This window comes from Rhea pennata, chromosome 1 (genome assembly GCF_028389875.1).
Source record: "Rhea pennata isolate bPtePen1 chromosome 1, bPtePen1.pri, whole genome shotgun sequence".
NCBI lineage: Eukaryota > Metazoa > Chordata > Aves > Rheiformes > Rheidae > Rhea > Rhea pennata.
In genome coordinates, this window is record NC_084663.1 from 160,629,354 (window position 1) to 160,649,876 (window position 20,523).

General features: G+C 42.0%; 1 protein-coding gene across 1 annotated transcript in view; it reads right to left on the bottom strand.

Moving 5' to 3' along the window:
• The window catches only part of RAP2A (RAP2A, member of RAS oncogene family), a 31,888-nt gene extending 20,190 nt beyond the window's left edge, over positions 1-11,698 (bottom strand). The window contains exon 1 of the mRNA XM_062566838.1: positions 11,381-11,698. Coding sequence (XP_062422822.1) covers positions 11,381-11,694 — 314 coding nt within the window. The 5' untranslated portion in view covers positions 11,695-11,698. The remainder of the gene's footprint in view (positions 1-11,380) is intronic.
• Positions 11,699-20,523: the final 8,825 nt, after the last annotated feature.

A 20,523-nucleotide genomic window follows, 5' to 3' on the forward strand; every position in this document is an offset into this window, starting at 1 on the left:
TGGAGAACTGCTAAACGTATTCTTAAGGAGTTGATGTAAATTTTGTATTTTAGGAACTGACAAGTCATAGAGCCAAAATAGGATTTTCAAAGGAGAGCATAAACATCAGGGCATCTGAAGAGAAAGCCTTTCCTACTTTGCGTTAGCAAGTCTATGAATCAATATTCTGAATATTCACACTTAACCTGAACCACCTTATTTGGGTGAGAGTCCCAGGCAGTTCTGTTAAGTGTGGCAATGATCAGCATGGCCAGCTGATCAGCTTCAAGTACCAGAATTGTCAAGCCCGTACTGAGAATATTACGATCATCAAGTCTCCAGACTACTCAATACTATGTACTAATAAGACACATACAAAGGTATTTATCAATTCCAATGTTCAAAACCTAAGGCAAGAAACTAATCTGAAAAAGCAGCATGTAAAGAGAAAAACATTATGATGGTGAACATTCATAGGCCTGAATACAAAACGGAGGTACATATACAGTTTGGAGATTCTAGAAGAATTTTGGGAGCCATGTCTAAGAGACTGATCCACAAAACTCCTGCCTATGCACTTAAGTTCCCAGAAGGCCCCATCTGTCTAAGGTTTTTGTCAAAATGACTTAGTTGCCTGATGGCCTACTACTGTGGAAAACTAGCTGAATCATATATTGGAACCACAGAGCCGCACTCCCTAGGCTCACTAGGGATTTGTAGATCAGGCATGCAAGCAGCTTAGTCCCTTGAGATACCTAATTCACTAAACATGCTTCTGTGAGTCTAGCAACATACACTAGTAGTAATGTATTCATAAAAACACAATCGACATGCCTTTCATGCAAAAAATTGGGAATAAAAAGGATGTAGCAGCAGTTCTGTTTCACACATTCTACATAACAGTACAGGATTACAACACTGCTCAAGGAGGTGAAAGACCTGGATCATACATCTTCTTTAGTCAGGCATTTTCACATCTGTATTTCCCAGAAGACTGCACTAAACACCAACCTAGGAGTAAGGTTGAGAAAACACTTGAGTTCATCTTCCTGTTGAAGATGAGCCACTATGAAGGAAAATATAAACTTGAAGGCAAATTCATAAATCCAGAGAGAAAAACAAACAAAATCAGGTACACAAGCCAGTGTGGATAGTCACCTAAAGATAGATACTAAGGACAGAAACAAAAATTTCTCAGGTCTGTTTATTCATTTTAAATTAAGAATTCACTGTAAAAATCCAAAATCAATATTCCACACAGTGAATGGGAACCAGAATACTCCTCTAAATCCAGGTGACCACACTATTTCAGACAAAAATCAACTGTTGTTCCATGATGACAAAGTGATTGCTCCTTTTTTCTCCATTCTTTTCAAATTTTTAAGCAGCCTAACAGAGAAGAAGAGTTGCCTCCCAAGAGAAGGGAGGCTACATATGTAAGGAAATGGATGAACTGGTTAGCTGCAGCAGAACTACACCCCTCAGAGCAAAGCAGATTCCTAAATTATTGACGCAGAAAAGAAACACCGAGCTCTTTTGCAAGACCCATTTCTTATGTAAGGTCCTCCCTATTTCTCCATAGGGGTGCTAGGGAAGAGAAGGTTGAAACTGAAGAAAGGAAAGTGCATCTCTTCCAGTGCACAGCATCATCAGTACACTAGTGCCCAGACTCCCTGCATCTGCTTTACTTTGGGCAGCATCCTGCATGCTTGGTACCAGCTCCCCCCCAAATACCCCTCTCCCATCAATACACAGCAAAATTGGCCACTGACAGCAGAAAACCTCACAACCAACCACACACTGTGCACTAAGCAGGTTATCGGTGTTAAAGAACCCGCAGGAGATGGAACAGTTTTAATAGTACTAAACCTGACCAGAAAAACAAAACAAAACACACAGCAGAGAACAACCGATGGAAGAATTCATCCCAAATCTCTGCTTGGATTTGCAGTGTGGATCCCAGCATCAGCCCTGTGGAAGGTGACTCATGTTTCTCTCTCCCAGGCTTTGTAGGGAGTAACCTGCATGTCAGCCTCAAAGAATAATCTAACTGCTTCGGGGACCAGCCAAATAGATGCTGGCTTTAAGCAGTGAGATGGAGAGCTTGTATTTGATTGGAGACCAAGGAGCACTCAAATGAAAGTGAATTTTTTTTTTAAGCATATGAAAGGTGTTTCAGAGTGCTCCAGAAGAAATGATTCAAGGCGATCATCTGCTGCCCTCCACATTCTTGTCAAAAATAGAAATACACTGAATTCCTAAAGTAAGAAACAAATAAAACCACTCCCTGCCAAAAACAGCATCTTTACACCAGTTTGTCAGCACCACTATTAGAGCAGAAGAGAGCAAAATTTGAATCTGGAGATGGAAGCAATAGTACTACTACAAAAACCCTTTACAGCATTAAGTCCTTTTGGCAGTAGAAAACCAGCAAAATGAAAACATATCTTCATAAAAAGCAATGTACTAGCAGTATACAAATAAGGACTGCTGTTTTAAAATGCACAGGATAACATACCTCCAGGATTTTGAACCACAGCTAAGAGCAATTAGAGACAGGTGGGTGAAAAAGCAGTTTTTTGGGGTTCATTGGTAAATTTTAGGGGGAAAGCGTGGTCCAAGTGAAAAACTTCCAATTCATCATTTTGTTTTGACAAAAGCAATGAACCTCTGAATTTTAAAACTAAGAACACGGAAAGGAAATTTCAATTGGAAAGCTGTTCTTAAGAAAATATTTCATTTATGCATTACTAGACAGGTCTTACAGAAAATTTTCAAAAGAAAATTATTTGCACCTTTATAAAACATTTAAAGTAACATTTAGCACATCAGTTAAAAAGATTATGGTAATGCGGGAAACTGCAACCAAATCTAATCAAAAGAAAATAGACTGATTAGTCCCATCTTACTCCTAATGCATCTTACAGTATAGAGGGTAAGAGGGCAAACAGCACAAACATGCTCCTACCCAAAACAAAACTATCTTGTCACAGCAAGCACACACATAGCCAAGAGGTGAGCTGTGTGGTTATTTCTCGAAAGCAGCTCTTTCTTGTAACTAATCAGAAACCCAGGTCCGAAACTTTTCTTCGTAACATTCAGAGCACTTCAAGTTCGGCACCATTATCCAATTCATTTCCAGTTCAAATTGAATCCTAGTCAAGTCGATACTCATGGGAGAATCTCAAGCACTATTAATCTTTTAGTTAAGGTGGCTACCTGTTTTCCAGAACAATAACGGGAAGCCATCAAATCATAGCAGAAATTTTATTTTGCCAGAGACCACTATCATAAGCAGTTACATTCTAATACTCTGAAATACTGTAATATCGTCTGCATCATAACCCTGATGTTTTGCAGAAGACAGAACATTGACACCTTTTAAAATGTAGTTATCTACATGACTTAAATCACGTTTCAAAACACAAGCTAATCAACTCCCAAAATATTTTCCTTCTTTGTCCTTCACCTGAGCTTTCACCTAGTCTAGGCCTGACCGAGACAAGAATAAAACACTTGGTTACCCACCCATTTTTGAAGCATTCAGCACCAACTAAGTGTGCTAGCCATGTGCTAGCCAATACTGAGAAGGGATAATATGCTCATATCTCACCTTTAATTCTCCTGTCTAGACGAGGATTTAAGGAATCACCCCCACTGACAAAGAAAAAAAGTGTTTGAGCTGCACTCATCACTGAACTATCTAGACTATCTGTTTGGATTACTGCAGCAAAAAAACAAAGACCAGCCCTATATTAGAAACCTCTGGCAAAAAAGGCAGAAATGTAATGAATAAGAACATGAAGCAGCAGATAGCTATGGTTCTTGTTACCTTAACAATCATGTAAATCTTTGTACAAGTCACTACGTGCCAAGATAATTTAGCACTGCAGTCCCAATTGCTTCCCTATTCTCTCTCAAAACCTTATCGCATACCACCTACACAATTTACCAGGAGAAAAGCTTTGAGCAACACTTGCAATATTTCGTAAGTTAACTAATCAGTAACCCCAGGTTTGTTCTTAGGTGAACATAATTCCAAAACTGCCTTGTTTAGGGGAAAGCTAGTAAAGGAATGGATTTAATGATTTTCTGGGCAGCCAACCTCTCAAATCCTTAATTTTTATTCACCTAAAACCCCTCTCTCAACTGTCAAGGAATATCTATTTTTAAAATTTCAGTCTGAAGAATATGCCTTCTAACAGAACCTTTAATAAAATATACTATTACTCAGAATGTTTCATTTATGACCAAATAACAAAAATTTGTTTCTTGCACAGAGTACTCAGCTAAGGGGTAGAGAGCATCATGTTTGTTTTTAAAGATGCAAGTTACTGCCAACTGAATTGACTGTAAGAAACAGTATTTAAAGAATTGGCTTCTACACATCAACAGTAAAACTAACAGAAATCCTGATGACAAATGAATTTTTGATAGTTTTTCTATTATTCATTGCAAAACCTGTGTCAAAACAGTTCAGTCAAGAGCAAGATATAGTCAACCCCAAGCATTAATGTGGTTATACTAAACTATGAAAGCCATTAAAGACCAAACATGAGAGTGATTTTAGCACACTAAAGTGCATTTTTCTGACACAGACACAATCAAGTAACATTATATGACTGAAAGCAAATTTAAGAAGTCTCACCACATACTGTCTACTATTTGATAATTTTAGTTATCCATATTTATTCACACATCTCTACAACAACATGAGCTACAGCAGCAATTAAAACCTGAAAACAGAAGACGATGCTAAGTGATACAAGCATCAAGCAGGGAAAAAAGAGAAAAAAAAAGTGCTGTACTCTAAGCTAGCACAATCTAAACTAAACATGCATACAAAAGGAGCTTGCCTACTTGGCATTTTCAATAAGAGTTCAAAGAAAACAAGGAGGGGATAAAAAGATTTATTTCCAGTGTTCACATAAACTGTCATGTCACCTTGGCTTGTGCAGAGTGGGAAGGGAGGGGAGAATCCCAATCTCAGAAGAAATACCTGTATGATCAACTAGGCAAAAAAAAAAAAAAACAGTCGAAAAGTCATCAGAAGACTCCCTGCTTATAAGTCTCAAATTTTTGTGGCTTCTGCAGAGAATAACTCAAAGTAGCATGAATACTTCAAATGTCTAAGAAAGGGAGACTGAAGAAAGAAGAGCCAAGAGAAGTTTGCAAGTATGGAATTTAATTAAAAGCTTCTACATGAAAACATGAAAAGCAATGTGTTCCAAGGATGTACTGAACACCTTGAAACACCTAAGTTTAAGACAAAGTCATGGAACTTTAAATTATAATCTTCTATAGCCTAAAAAATGTGCAATCTGACGGAAATAATTTCGAGAGGATGGTTTGCATATAAATTCTACAGGTAAATCAAGAAGCCTATAATCTTTGTCTGACGGAATTAATCCATTAATTCGCAAATTAAAACACAAATGTAGATCCACTAAAAAACTAAAATAATTTTATAAAATTTTTCTGGCTATATAGAACTTAAAAGCACAAGAGTATAAAAAGAACTATAAAAAGAAATTTGAATTTAAGACTAAAGTTTACAATAGTGTTCTATATCCTGCAAACTTGTATTCTGTTATAGATGCTTTTTAAGGGATGATCTACATATGAATCCCCCCCAAAAGACACAAGACATCACCATATGCTCATTGCTAAAGGCTTCAATGTTATGAACAGGGTCGACTTGATCAGATTAGCTACTTGCATTTTTCACTTCCTTCTATCTCTACAGATACTTAAAATATTTGCATTCTTTTCCTGCTAACTCCACAACATCCTCAACTGAGGCACATCTTTCTGTAAGTATCCCTTGCCACAAAATGAAAGGCTAAAATAGGTTTTTCATTACATAAAAAATATTTTAACATGATTTCTGATGCCAGAAACACGCCAGAATTCCATCCCGCTTCCTATCTTTTCTTAGAAACATGTATGAGTGTTTCATGGAATATATTCATCTGCTCTTGCAATAAAAAGCAAGAAAGTGCAGTTTTATCTGATGGGTGCAGAGAGCAGCTCACAGCTTGGCTAGGAGTTTGCAAGGAGTCCTACAGAGGATGTGGACCATGTTATTGTTTCCTGCCTTGCTCACTTAAATATGAATAGCCTAGTCAATCCACCACATCAAGTTTTCCACAGGGAAAAAAAAACCTCTTGCTAAGAATTTAAGGTTATCAGTCTCTTCTTATTTCTGCCATCACTACATGGCATCTGTGAAAGTCCCTAGATATTTGTTAACTTTTCACACACACACTTTAAAAGGAACAGTATTTTCCAAGTTATACTTCTATTGAATGTTTAGTTATCCCTTGATGGTAGGTTTGAGCCATGTTTGCTTCTGAACACATCAGTGTTTCTTATGGAATGCATAAAAGTGTACTCAAAAATGACAAAAATATTTTCCTAAATCAAAGTGATATGGGAAACCCATAAATTTTCAGAGTATCAGTAAATTTAACCTAGTTTAAATAGTACCCTATTACACTGAAGAACTAAAGAACAAATTAAGCTATTTCTTCTCCTCAAAACTATGCTTACAGTCATTTGTATGATCATACTATCCAGTTTTAATCAGGATCAGGACTCCAATGTGCTAAACACTCATGGAGTAAAATAGCATTTAATTTTCATAGTACTTCAAAGGCAACATAGTCAGACATTTGAGCAATTTTGTAATTTCAAGCATAGTTTTTCAGACTTAATCACTACTAAGTTACTAAATACATCAATTATCATTGACTCGAGATGTTGATTTCACAATTAATAAATTTCCCTAATTACTTCTCTTGTATGTTTTGAATTACCATGCAGAATTCCCAGATTGGGAGGCAGATTTTCATCCTTAGGATAAACACCTCTACAATGAACACTGTCAACTCAAGAGACATTTCCATGGTATTTCATATCAATACACCTAAATTGTTTAAACCACATTTTCAATGAATCAAGTTTAGTAAGTTTGGTTTTGGTCTTTGTTTCCTAGAGAAAAAGCAATAGATTAATGAAGAGTTTTATATTTACATTTTTCACTACTTGAGAAAAAAAAATTCTCAAACGTACAGCTATTTGGAGAACTTGACATACTGCTTCAAGAGCATAAGCATAACAACAGTCCTGTCTCTAAAGCAGTGGCCAGATGTCAAGAGAAAGTCTTGCAAGTGAGGAACGCAATTAACTTTGTCAGTCCTTTACTTGTGCCTTAGTTTTCTGCTGGAATAGAAATAATAATCCTTTTCTATTTCATGGCAATTTGCTAAAAATGTGTATGTTGAAGACCGTGGAAGGCAGATTGAGAAGTTACGGTACTGAAGCTACATAAGCACTTAAAATACATAACCCATGAGGTTTAGACCTTTATATCTTTAGGATAGGAGAAAAATACTGATAAAGTCATATCCAATATTAAAACTCACTACATGGTAGAGATCAACAGATTCTCTTCACAGAGCTTTCTAAACACTCAAGACAGACACCAGTGTTAGAAGTTAAGTAACTTCCTTCCATAAAAATTATACTTTTTAATCTGTATGCTCATTATTTCTTTCTGAACCTTCATAACTAGCTGGTGTGCATCACTTCCAATCTGTTTCACTTGACAGCTTCTGTTCTTACTTCACTGAAGACCTTTACTTGCACAGGCCCACTCATCTAGTTTAGCCTCATTCTCAAAACTAAAAGGCTTCTTCAGAAAATTCAGCTTGTTCTGAAACTAGAGTGGGCTATATCTGCACATAAACAACAGACATTTCTTTGCTACTGGGTTTACAAATCCATTTTGGAGGGAAAGAAGGTCTCAGAATTGCAGTATCTAAAAACGCACAGATAATATGTTTTGTATAATCTCTCACAAGGAGGCAGCAAAGTAGCACTTGATTCCCTTTACCCTTCTTGTATACAAAAAGCAAAAAGTGCCCTGTGAAGCTACCACATGAAAAGTATTATGCTTATATACATTCCAGTTCCCCCCCACTGAAAACTTTCAGCATTTGGAAGCACATGTCTGCAAGCATCAGAAGGATCAAGGCTCAGGGGACAGACTTGGCACAAGCGGGATCCAGAAACTGGTACTAGGTGCCTGAACCGCCAAGATCATGTGGCTGGAACAAGGCATAAGCATTCAATTGTTCAGTAATGTAATGTAATGTAAACGCAAGTTTACTTAGCTATCAGCATCAGTGACAGCAAATTTAGATGAGCATGAAGGCACTCTCAGCTTCCCAAGCCCAGACATGAATGGCCTCATTCCGTACAACCCACTGCTCCACATTAGGACACAACCCCTGTGTCCTATCTTTTAATCACATTCCTCATCTAGTAAAATAAGGCATCCACTGCTCCACTCACCTGGGGTGCATCCCCTGTCACCAAACTCCTGCTCCCATATACTAGAACTAAAGCACATGTTCCAGATAAGCAGGGCTAATGGTAGGCTTTGTAAACAGAGTTCAGTGCAGAAGCTACTGCTTTGTGCAACACAAGCTACAGCCAGGTCACTAGATGGGTAGAAACTACCGTAAGCAGCAATATCTGGAGGAGGAAGAACTGCAGCTGTGATTTTCTACCACTCTGATTCTCCATCCAATGCTGGCAACATGCTCAACTGTGGGAATCTCTGGCCTAGAGCAAGGCCCAGGGAGCACATCTAAAACCTCTCTTCTCAAGTTGTGTTTCTGCGAGGATTGCTGGAGGTGCATCCATCCACTCAGGATGCCAGGACTCCTTTTCTGAAGAAAAATCTAGACAAAATGTTTTATTTACTTTGAAAATACAAATGTTTTATATTTAAACCAACATTTCCCAAGAAAAAATACCAATTATCTGCTCAAAGGTTATGGAAGCATCCTCCGCTCTTCTCGTTAAGATTGTGCAGCATGCCTGAAAGGCATGCAAGGCTCCCACATTACACAGTACAAAAGGAAACTTGACTTTATAGTTTTGCCGTTAGGAAGCTCTTCTGGAAGCTGGGAGACCTGGATTTTGGTCCTGTTCCCAAGATTATTTATGCATTTTTACATATTAAATAGCCAATGAATAGGAGCAGAAACTATACTGACAACAGTGGTCTAAACCTCTTCCCACTTGAGTGACCTGCCACGAGCTTCAGAGTTAAAGAGTCCGTAACACAGCCATAAACCATATGGTGTATGGCTCTTTTCACTATGTAAACACTACATTCATTCCTATAAAGTGATTCAGCTTAATCAGGTAGAATGAAGGGCTCCCTTAGCTTACTTTGGTCTGGAACATGGGGGTGTAGTATGTGGGTGTCAGACTGTGGAAATAGATTCAAGTTTGAATCTCTTAAGCTGAAGAAGGAACTTTACTTATTTTTTCTGCTTTTTGGTAGAATAATTGTATTTACTGCCTAATTATAGAAGAGATAGAGATTCTTCCATCAAAATAAATGTAGTGAAGACAACATCTAAGATGCAAAGAGTGGTGCTACCCATCAATATATTATACAGGTCAGAGACCTCCTCCAACTGTTTCCAGATACAACAGAAATTCAGAGATCTTTTTAGACCACTGTTTTGTATTGAATACATATATAAACATGTATTTGTGGATTTCAAGAACAACTCATCCAAAGCCCTTAAGTAAACAGCACTATGATTATTTGCCTCTCAACATGGAGAAAATGAATTTGTGCAACTGTAAATTATAATTATTTAGGACTCCTTGCCTTGTACAGATGCATAGTCTGTAAAGATGCACTCTTCCAGTTAAACTTGCACCTTTTTTAACAGTTAATTGAATAGCACATTAGATCTTACATTGCTTACAAATTCTAACTCACACTACAGTCAAAGTCTTAAAAAAAGACATGTACATTAAACAACACAAGCTGACTAGTAAAAATCTGCAGCAGTTGCTAAACTACTTCTTTTAATTTACTGTTGAATATTTCAAGTCAACAACACATCCCTTTCAACTACAACTCAAAAATTTCAGTACTGGCTAAATCCAGTATTTCATCTGTTTAAGATTACTTTACACAAATGAAATTTTGCATTAAATATTGCTCGTGTCTTTCATACAGTACCTCATTGAAAGTCAAAAGTTGGAGTTTTGCAATAAAATAGGTAATAGATGACAGAAGAAAACTAAGAGCAGCTTTTATATCTATCCTTAGCAGTGCTGAGTCAATACAACTATGGAAGTAGAAGCTGCTTTCTGTTCTGCTTCATGTGTTGTCATATATTGTCAGCTTGGGTCTGAATGCAGACACCCCATAGCAAAGTACAATGTAGCTGCAAAAGCCACAGCTAAATATTCAGAGACGAATTGAACTTATACCACTGATTAAATATAGGAAATTAGGAGGCATTTATTAAGGAATAAAGTCTTAACTACTAAAGAAAATTCTTCTTAAATAAGGGCTGCGTGAACGATAAGGGTAGCAAAGATACTGTAAGCGTACTTTCCATAATAAATTCCAAGTAACTTAGTTACACTAGACTCTTACAAAAGATTCCTATTATGAGAAACTTGTGAATGTCCAAAAATACCAGAACTTTATCTCCTCCCTCCTCTTTCCTCTGTTCACCTGCCTCTCTAATGTTAAAATACATCTTAGCCAAGCCTTAGTATTGAAGGGTGGTTTCTGTGAACAGACAATACTCAGTCATACTACTAGCCATTACCACCTTTTGAGCCCCGGTCTGCATTAAGATGCAAACCCAACAGCTGTGGTCTCAGTTATTTATAAGAGTTTCCCTTTCAGGTGTGGAAGCCTAAACCAGTTCTGTGACATATTCACAGTTTCTTTTCGCGGGCAAGAACAGCTCTAGGTCTAGGATGATTTGGCAGCGGCATTTTCTCATCCACACTACGGTTCAGATGGTTGCTGCGATCTCAAACGATGCACCTACCCGTATCTCAGTGGACCTGGCTGCGTCTCAGCCGCGGACACCGAACCGACCGGCGCACACCCGCACACCGCAGCGGTTACAAAAGCAGCCTGCCGTGCTCCGCCACGGCGGGCGCACCCGCCGCGGCACGTCGGCGGCGAAGGCCCGGCCCTCACCGCCGTCGGCCCCGAGGAGGCGCGGGAAGTTTACGGAGGCGCCGGCCGCGGCGGGGGCGGGCTGCTGCCGCCGCCGCGGCGCCACGAGGGAAGCACGCCGCTGCCGGCGGCCCCCACCCCCCGCCGCCGCCGCCGCCCCCCGCCTGCCGCCCCCCGCCGCCGGCCGCGCCCGCCGTGCTGCTCCGACCCCCTCCCCAAACTTACGGCAGGCAAGAGCCTTACGGACGCGACAGCCGCCTCCCCCCCCCCCCCCCCCAGCGCGGGCCCGGGCGAGGGGGCGGTTGGCCCGCAGGCCCCGGCGGGCCGGGCCGGGCCGGGCCGGGCCAGGCCGGGCGGCGGGGCGGGGGCCGGGCGAGTCACCTCTTGACGCGGATGATCTGGTCGCGCATGGGTCGGATGTCCTGGAAGCTCTGCTGGTTGACGAGGCTGTAGACGAGGATGAAGCCCTGCCCGTTCTTGATGTAGAGGTCCCGCATGGAGGCGAACTGCTCGGTGCCGGCCGTGTCGAGGATCTCCAGCACGGAGGGGGACGCGTCCACCTCGATCTCCTTGCGGTAGAAGTCCTCGATGGTGGGGTCGTACTTCTCGATGAAGGTGCCGGTCACGAACTGCACCGTGAGCGCCGACTTCCCCACCCCGCCCGAGCCCAGCACCACCACCTTGTACTCGCGCATCCTCCCGCCGGCGCGGCGCGGCGCGGACCGCCCGCCCGACCGACCCGCACCTGCCGACGGCCCCTCCTCACCCGCCCGCCATGGGCCGCCGCCGCCCTGCCCTGCCTGCCCGCCCCCGCCCCGCTCGCCCGCCCGGCGGATGCTCCCGGCCGCGGCGGCGCCGCCGCGCTCACGGGCTGCGGCGCGGCCGAGGTGGGGCGCCGGCCCCGCCCCCTCCTTCCCCTGTCGCCACGGCAACAGCCAACCGGCCGCCGCGCGCGGCGCCGGCGAGGAAGAAAGAGCTGCGAGGAGGGCGGGCGAGGCGCCGCGTCACGCGGCACCGCCCCCGCCGCGCGGGCGCCCGCCAATCCGCAAGCGCGGGGGCCGCACGTGACGCTGACGGCAGCGGCGGCTCCGCGGGCCGCGGCGGCGGTCGCCCGTCTCCTCCCGGCCTTCGCCTTGCGCTGTCGCCTAGGAGACAGCGGCCCGCCCCCGCCCCCAACCCGTTCTGCAGGCCAGCTCCGGGCCACGCGCTCCCCGCGGGGCCAACCAGCCGCCGCGCAGCCGTGACGCGCCGCGCGGGATGAGCCAATGGCTGCGCGGGCTGGGGGAGAGCGGGGCTGGGCGGGTGCCCGGCGGTCGCGCGGCCGGAAGTGGCAGCCATAGGCCGCCGACGGCCGGGCCGGGCCGGGCCGGGCCGGGCCGGGCGCGGGCGGGAGGGCGGTGGCGGCGGGAGCGGCCTCTGGCCGCGGAGGGAGCTGCCGTCGCCCCAGGGCCGGGAGGCGGCTCCTCCGGTGGGGGCGGGCGAGGCCTGGGTGGGAATCCCCGCGCGGGCTCCCCGTTCCGCTTCCTGCGGGCGTTTCGCTGCTGCGAGGCTGCCCGCGCAGGCCGCTGCTGCTTGTGGCCGGGCCTCAAGGGCTCCGTCTCGCGCGGCTGTGCGTGCGCAGCGCGGGCAGAGCTGAGCGGGGTTAGCGAGAGCTGCCCCCTTTGAACGCGGCGTGGCCGTCGTGGTGGTGTGCGCGCTCGGAGGGGCGCAGTTACCCACCTGTTGCTCGTGAATGCCTGCCCCCGCTTCCCATCCCGACAGGCACTCAGGGCCGGGGGGGACGTGTTCTGAGCAAACGTTAGCTGAAATGGAGGTGCGTGACAAATGTAAACAACGTAATGACATAAATAGCTCACAGGATCCTTATGGCTTTGGAAAGACACTCACACTTGAGTGCTTGTCTTTCTAGTGTGACGCGGGACTCCTCAATCATTTTTTTCCTTCAATATCACTGGTTGGATATGGTTGGGGGGGAGACTGTTTTCATTAGTGGTAGATAATGCTCTGGTTTCAGCCAGAGCCATTAGTTTGCTGTTATTGAAAGCTCTTGGAGCTCACTCAGGTTGCATTTCTCTGGGCTGTTCCTCCCTTTGTACTGTCGCATCTTCACTGTTGGTCTCACCTGACTCCTGAAACAACCTGTTATGTTTCTTTGCTGACTTTTATTTTCAGATGTATTTCTGGGGCTCAGGGACATGCCTGTCCTCTGGTTGTGTGCTTTGGTTAAGTGTTTACCGTGTGCCATGCTTCAGACTTTTTAGTGTTTTACTTAGGCCTTCTGCTTTAAGAGTGTCTCTTTTCCTCCGTGCTTTTGTTTTTGAGCTGCAGGCTTCAAAACCAGTTTATCTCAGTAGGCTGCCCTAGCTTTAGTCTCTCTACAAGAAAAGATTACTTGCTGAAGTGGGCTCACAAGAACGCATAATAGTACAAAATGCAAGATGCTGCATGTATGGATTAATAAGTGTTTCTACGAAGAGGAACTTGTACAGAAATAGAGCCAGGATGGTTATTGGAAAAGAATAGAGCTTGTTTACAAGAGTACACTAGGAATATTTGTCTAATTAACCTACCAAAAACATAGGAGTGATATGACTGTCATAATAAACAAGGCAGGGTATAGTCAAGGGATAGGCGAGTAAACTAATGAACAGTATTGCCAAAAGAGCAGGTATCTAAACTGATTATAAGTCTAGATAGAAAACTAAAAGATAGGCAACTGAGATTTTTGCCTTCCAGTAAGAATAGTGCAAAGCAAGAATGTCTGGCAGGCTATAAAATGTATTGTGTTTCAAATAGGAAGATGTGCAGTCATACAAAATAGGTTTTAGTGATCCATGTTGAGCGGAAGAGATTGGGCATCTCTTTTACACATCCTGAGACTAGAACAATCTCCTCATGTTTGTTACTCCTCAGAAAAAGAGCCTATCGAGTCTTGATTAATCATGAGGATGTCGATTAAAATGAAAAGAGGCAATGTGAGGCAATATGAATGCTCACACTAAAAGATTTACAGCAGATGTTCAGTTTCATAGATAAAACAGTTGAGTCTGATGGGCGGCAAATCATTTTTTCCCTTAAGAAGTAGTAAAACTGGTGGAGGGATGCGTTCAGGCACTAAAGAAATATACACAAAAATTAAATACGCAGGGTCAGTATGTAAAACATGCAGGATGACAAGCAGCAGGATGGTCAACTGGAAGAGGTGCTGGCTTTCTAGAATGGATGGCTTGTTCCTAGCGATCTTACTTATTTCATTTGTGAGACTAAATGCTGTACCATTACCCTGTTTTTCTGTCCTTCACCCTTGATTTTGATTGATCTGGGGAAGACAACAACACTGAAAATTCAGCTGATAAGCACTGGAACCTCTGCCCTAAAAACAAAAACAGTATCAATTGTGTGGAATTATATAGTGAGGTGATTGGAGAGCACGGGGCTGTGTACATGCTGCCAGTTTTTCTGGCCTCAATTTTTTACGTGCATTGCCTATATATTTGTTATTCTCTGCCCAAAGGTTGAAAAAGGAGACATGAATTTCAGAGGAAGGGAAACTTCCTGCCGCAAAAGATCGAACTGGTCAGAGCGTGTCCAGAGAAATATCTCAGCCCACATCTGACCAGCAGACAGGCTCCTTCCCAGCATGGCATCCTTTGCAGCTTCTCAAAGCAGGAGTCATCTAGTTCCTCTGTGCCATACAGCTGGGTTTTGCTGGCTTCCTAGGATTTAGAGAGCTTACTTGCAAGTCTTTCATGTCTTATATTGGACTATCATATTTCAAACTTCAGCAGCCTGTGGCTAACCACACTGTCTTGTGATAGGCTGCAGTTTCTCAATAAATGGCAAGTTTTATCTTATGCTGAAAAGAACTTATGGTTGCATAATTTTCTTGCTAGCTACTGTAGTCTCTGGCTACACATTAGGTCATGTGTATGAAAGAGGAACAAGGCCGCCTCATTACTTTCATTCCAAATCCAAGGTTTGCTAACTGCAGTAACAACAGTATCGTTGACAAGATTTAAACTAGAGCAAAATGAAAAATGAGCAAGTCTATAGCCCCCTTCCTCTGAAAGCTGATGGTTGTTCTCTGACATCTAAGCACAAGAGAACATGTGAAGTAAGGAACCTGTCCACTCTACAAACTTTGCTCTAGTGTATATTTGTTTCCGTGGTCAAGCGCTCTTTTGCAGTGCAGATCATTAGAACAAAAGTGATTTCCTGTTTTTGCTTACTATCATATTTTTATGTTCAGGCTGGCAATGAAGTTCTGTCGTCGCATAGATTGCTTCTAACCATTTTTAATTACAGTACTTCTGGAATTGTAGCCAGCATTAAGTATTAGGTGTTAAGGATTCAGATTATATTTAGTCTTTCATCTCATATTTTTTGCTAAATTAATTATTTCATTAGAACTGTTTATAAAGTTGTTATCAAAGTCAAGATGCAACTTACAACAGTGAAAGATGGGTGACTCTTCTTACACTGTTCTTAGTGTGCAAACACATTTTTAGGTGATCATCCCTGCCGTAACAGCGTCCTTTTCTTGCTGACTGTGAAAGCGTACAAATTTGAAATCTTTAAGTTGATGCAAACAGCAGCTTTCCAGAGGACAGCCAGGGAAAAGAAAAACCTGAGCCCTTCTCTGTCATGTTTGGGAGTGCTCATGCAGTGGCTCCATGACACAAGACCAAGATGAGGGACAGCAAGAGCCGTCTCCTGCCTGGCGGAGTGAATAGAGTAGGATTTAACTTATTGCATCCTAAAAGCATGTTTTTTTGGAAGCTAAGTTTAATTAACTCTGTTGGTTGCGGGCCAGTTTGGGTTCTTTGGCTTTGTTGTTGTTGTTTTAAGGAAATCCAAACCCTTAGTTTCACAGCTATAGTGGATGCGCTGCTGTTTCATGCTAGTAAAGGCTGGTGTGCACTCTGAGTGAGCTAACTTCTGTTTCTGCTTTAAGCCTTCCTGAAGTCAAGATGTCTGTACAAACATGAGAAAATAGCACTCCACAGACCTTATTGCAGGATCACAGTCAAAATTCGCAGCAGTGGATTGTAATGATCCATGTTTGCATTGGCTGGTGTTAGCAGTTCGCTAAGCATAGTGACTAGCCTATGTAATGTCCCATGCGTAGCACTCGTGTGCGTTACAACTGGTAAATTACAGTGCACAGAGGCTGAGGTTCAGACCTGCACAGTACCTGAAGTGTGATGGCGATCTTCATTTCTATACTTCAGTTTTGGTACCTGCTTTGGGGAAGGGAAATCACAAAACTGAAGTAAGCATTGGGAAATTCTTTGCAAAACTGAGATTTTGGAACTGGAATTGGATTCCCAGCAGTCCAATATGCTGAGCAGGGAGATCTTACACCAGTTGAGCAGGAGTGTTGGGTGGCCAGATCTTTTTTCCATAGTTTAACTTGATTGTAGCTTCACTTAAGCATCTGTAGAGACAGGGAGGCAAAATCTGAAATCGTCTCCTACACTTTGGCACTCCGTGGCTGCACAAGCAGCTGGTACTTGCTGGCCTCCTTCAGGTCCTGCTGCCTTTATGTCCGATTTCACAGTGCTGGCACTTGCCCGGCTCTGTGCTGAGCTATTTCAGCTCGCTAAATTTGGAGAAAACTAATCAAGACAAAGACAAGTAATTGTTTTATAATTGTTAGCTGCCAGGGACCATGAAACAAGAACAAGAGTTAACTCCGTCCTCAGCTTGAAGCAGTTTAAACCCACACCTATTGCTTCCCAAGAGAGTGTTTTGTTTGGTGAAGTAAAACAAACTAGATCACATTGCAGCAGAACTAGATTAAATTAATGCATTGTACCTTACAACTAGAGAGGACAACAAGTGTGAGCACAATTACTGTGGCTCTGCCAATAGATACTCATTAAGTTGCTGTAACTGTCACTTTCAATTGTGTGCTCCCGTCCCTAGGGTTTTTTAAACAATTTGAAAGACATGGAGAGAATAGGAGTAGGCATACCCAAGTCTTCTTGCAGCCACAATTTAATTTTCTAATCAGAAAGGAGCATTCAGGCTTCAGTCCCATGTGTTTGTTTCCACAGGATGACCAGTTTAGTAGCTCTGCAAATCAACACAGCTTTCAGTTGTTATCGTCTCATTAATGTTCTTTCCTGACATTACAAATTAACTATTTAAAGGAAGGGGATCACTCACTGATGGGTAGGTCTAGTATTTTTTAACTATTTTATGCAACTAATTCTCAATCCTTGTCACGTAATAAGGTCGTTGTATTTAATTGAAGATGTTGGTTAAATTTTAAAAGAATAATTGCTACTGGCCCTTCTTAAGAATGAAAATTGAGCCATTCCCCAAAGCACCAAGTAATCCAAGTGAAAATATTCTGTTTTAGCTTATGACCTGATTTTTATGTTTTAGTGAGGTTTTGGTGGACTTCTGCTGATGTATTATGATATTTCACAGCAAAGCTTTCTTTATTTCCTACAAAAGCAAGTAAGAAACCTTGGTGGGGTTATTCATTTTAATGAAAAGCTTCCAGTGCATATCTAAGTGTTTTAAGAAATACTGTTCTGCTAGTAAAGTTAAGTTAAATGACTGGTTCAAAACAGGAAGTCAGTTTCAAAATACAAAAAAAAAAATAGTGAAATAAACTAAGAACAGCTAACTTATTATTCCATTTGACTCTCTTTCTCCTTAGGATGTTCAAAAATTAATCAATTTGATTACAAGTTTTAAGAGAAAGTGAAGATAATGATAGTCTGTTTTTATTAAGGTACTAAAGTCTTGGAATACTTATCAGAAGTCACATAGCCATTTTTTTCTGAGTCAGATTTGAAAGGAAATGTTTAACTCCTCTTTTTTAACAACCAGGGAATTAGCATCAAGGTCTTGTATTTCACAGGCATTAGATTTCATAGGTGTCAATAAAAATCTAGTACTATGGGTAAAAAAAACAATTTCTTTTACATGGTTGGTTAGTTTGAACAAAATACTGAGAATGAAATTAAATTATAAGATTGCTTTGAGTTACAGGATAAATTAAAATAAGCTTTCAAATACATTTTTCTCAAATATATTTCTAACATGCATTTTCTTAAACAGGATAGTATTTAACATTCATCTCTCAAGAATTATCAAATCATGATTTACATCAGTTGGTGCATGTCTGAGTAGACACATTTGTTCTGGATGTTTGGATTTACATCATCTATTATAGGCAGTTAAAGTGGTTGCTCTGCAGAATATCCACAGCAAACAACATGAGACCCCGAAAGGTCAATGAAGAGAGGTAGGTTTTAATGGCAGCAATTGCTTTGTGGGAAGTGAGATCAGGTCTCTTCCAAAAAACACTCTGCAGCCGATTTGTCTGCAAACTGGCCATGTGTCCATACCACAAATAGATGGACATATGTGCCCAGACCAAGTGTGGGCCCCCTCTCCCTTCCTCAGTAAATGTAAATATGTACAGATGAGGTCATTTTGGGTATGGACTAGGAGGCTAGCTTCACGTACAGGGTTACTGTCTCCTCCTACCTTCTTTTAGGGTTGCCACTTCAGGGAACTTGCTGAACTGAACCTCCAATTAGTTGAGCCAGAAAATTTAACTAGATATTTCAGAATCCAGACTTTTATGTAGGATCTTTATCAAAATAAGAGTTGCTAACTACTGGCCTTCACAGACAGAGTAAAGGCCTGTTAATCATGAGGCTTTGGGTGTTTCTTAATGCTGAATATTGGATTTGCCTTTTAGTCTTTAATGCTTCCTTTTGCTACAGAGTCAAGTTTTTTTTTTTAACAGAAGCCAGAAGTCTTATGTTCGATTTGATTCTAGTAGTGGGTGCTTTAAGACCTAATATCATAAATTTGTGATAAAATAGGAAGTTTTGGCAACAGAGGCTGTGATTATCTCAGTAATCATTCCAAGCATGGAGAGAAGATTCATACAAAGGGGGGAAAAAAGGAACCGAGTTAATGAGGTATGATGCTCTCATACTTTTTTTTTTTAAGCCTTTGGTGCTGTATGAGAATGCTACCGTGTGACTACTGCTTTCTAGCAGATTTTTAGAGCTGTGTTATACTGGGAAATCTATCCTACAAACAGGGAAATGCACATGTTAATTTAAAGAAGAATCACAGTTCACTTCCTTGATGAAAATCATACAAGAATACGCCTTAGCCTCTCTTTGGATTTCCTTTTCGAGACCAGTAAAGGATGATTAGACTGCAAGCAATTTCTTGCAAAATAATTTGAGAGCAACTTAGAATACACCCAACAAATCCATAGAATACTATTTTCCTGACTCATTCAGGAACTTTCCTACAGACCTGGTCCCACTGCACAGAGCTGAGCTTTATCAGACGTTTTGGGGCAGGTTCCAGAAAGATTTCCTAGTGGGTTTGAGATGAATGTAGCGGGCTTATTAGATGACTGATAAATGTGCTGAAACAGATCCTTGGTTGTCTTCTCCAGGTTATGTCTGCTAGTTGCTCTCTTCTTCCTACTTTTCCTTTCAGCTGCCAAGACAATGCTGTTCTCACACTTGGATCTCTTGTCCAGTTACTCCGCAATGAAAGAAAAAATACATACTCTTTTGTATTTACTGAAGAGTTTGATACACGAGTGCAATGAAGATTATCTCTAGGTTGCTTTGTTTGTGGTGTCTCTCTACTTGGTTGTTCACCTTGCTGTAAACCTCTCTTCCTCATGTCCTTTCTTGGCTTCCTTCTCTTTTTAATGTAGTGTCCTCATGAGTCATCTTCACCAAGGCTGTATCCCCATGATACATTAGCTTTGACGGGGACAGTAGAGGACAGAAGTGCTACTGTTCCCCCTAACTACTCACCATATCATCCCCCAGTGCTTCCTCTCCCATTTGATGCAGAGCCGTGGGGCTCCAACACACCATTGCTCCTCCTCTTTTGGTCAGTGTCTGAAGGTTATCGCTACAGTTTGAGGAGCTGTTTGAAAGGAAACTGACATTATTCTGTTTTCAAATTCTTACTGCATTTATGTTTGTGCTACATTTTACCCTTTGGTACAAGGAAAAAGGCTTTGATTAGAACTTAAGCATTTGTAAACTCTTTGGTTGTATCACATCCTGATGTCCTGAGTCTATAAGCATTTACTGCTTGGGAAAGCTCTTGGGTCCTGAAGTCACCTATGAAGGGGCTTGCCCTTGTCCCTGTAGAAGGACAACACTCAAGCATCTGCTTCAGAAATGTCAAGGTTACTACAATGAGCATTTGCTACTGAAATGTACTGGAATTTCTTTAGTACCACAGACAAATAGGCTAATGAGTGGATTTCAAGTGATCATATGTTTCACTGCTCCACTCTGAGGCAGTCTGAATATGTTGGGGTTGGTGCAGACTGGTGTCTATACAACCTATTCCTGCAGACCTCAACTGGTGGAGCTGCCACATGGCAGCACGAAGTGTCAAATTCAGCATGCTTTTAGGAACATTTCCCTCAGTCTATTCCAGGATAACAAATACCTTATCACTCAGTTTTTCCTCATAAGCAATACTGTCTAGACCTCTGACCAAAT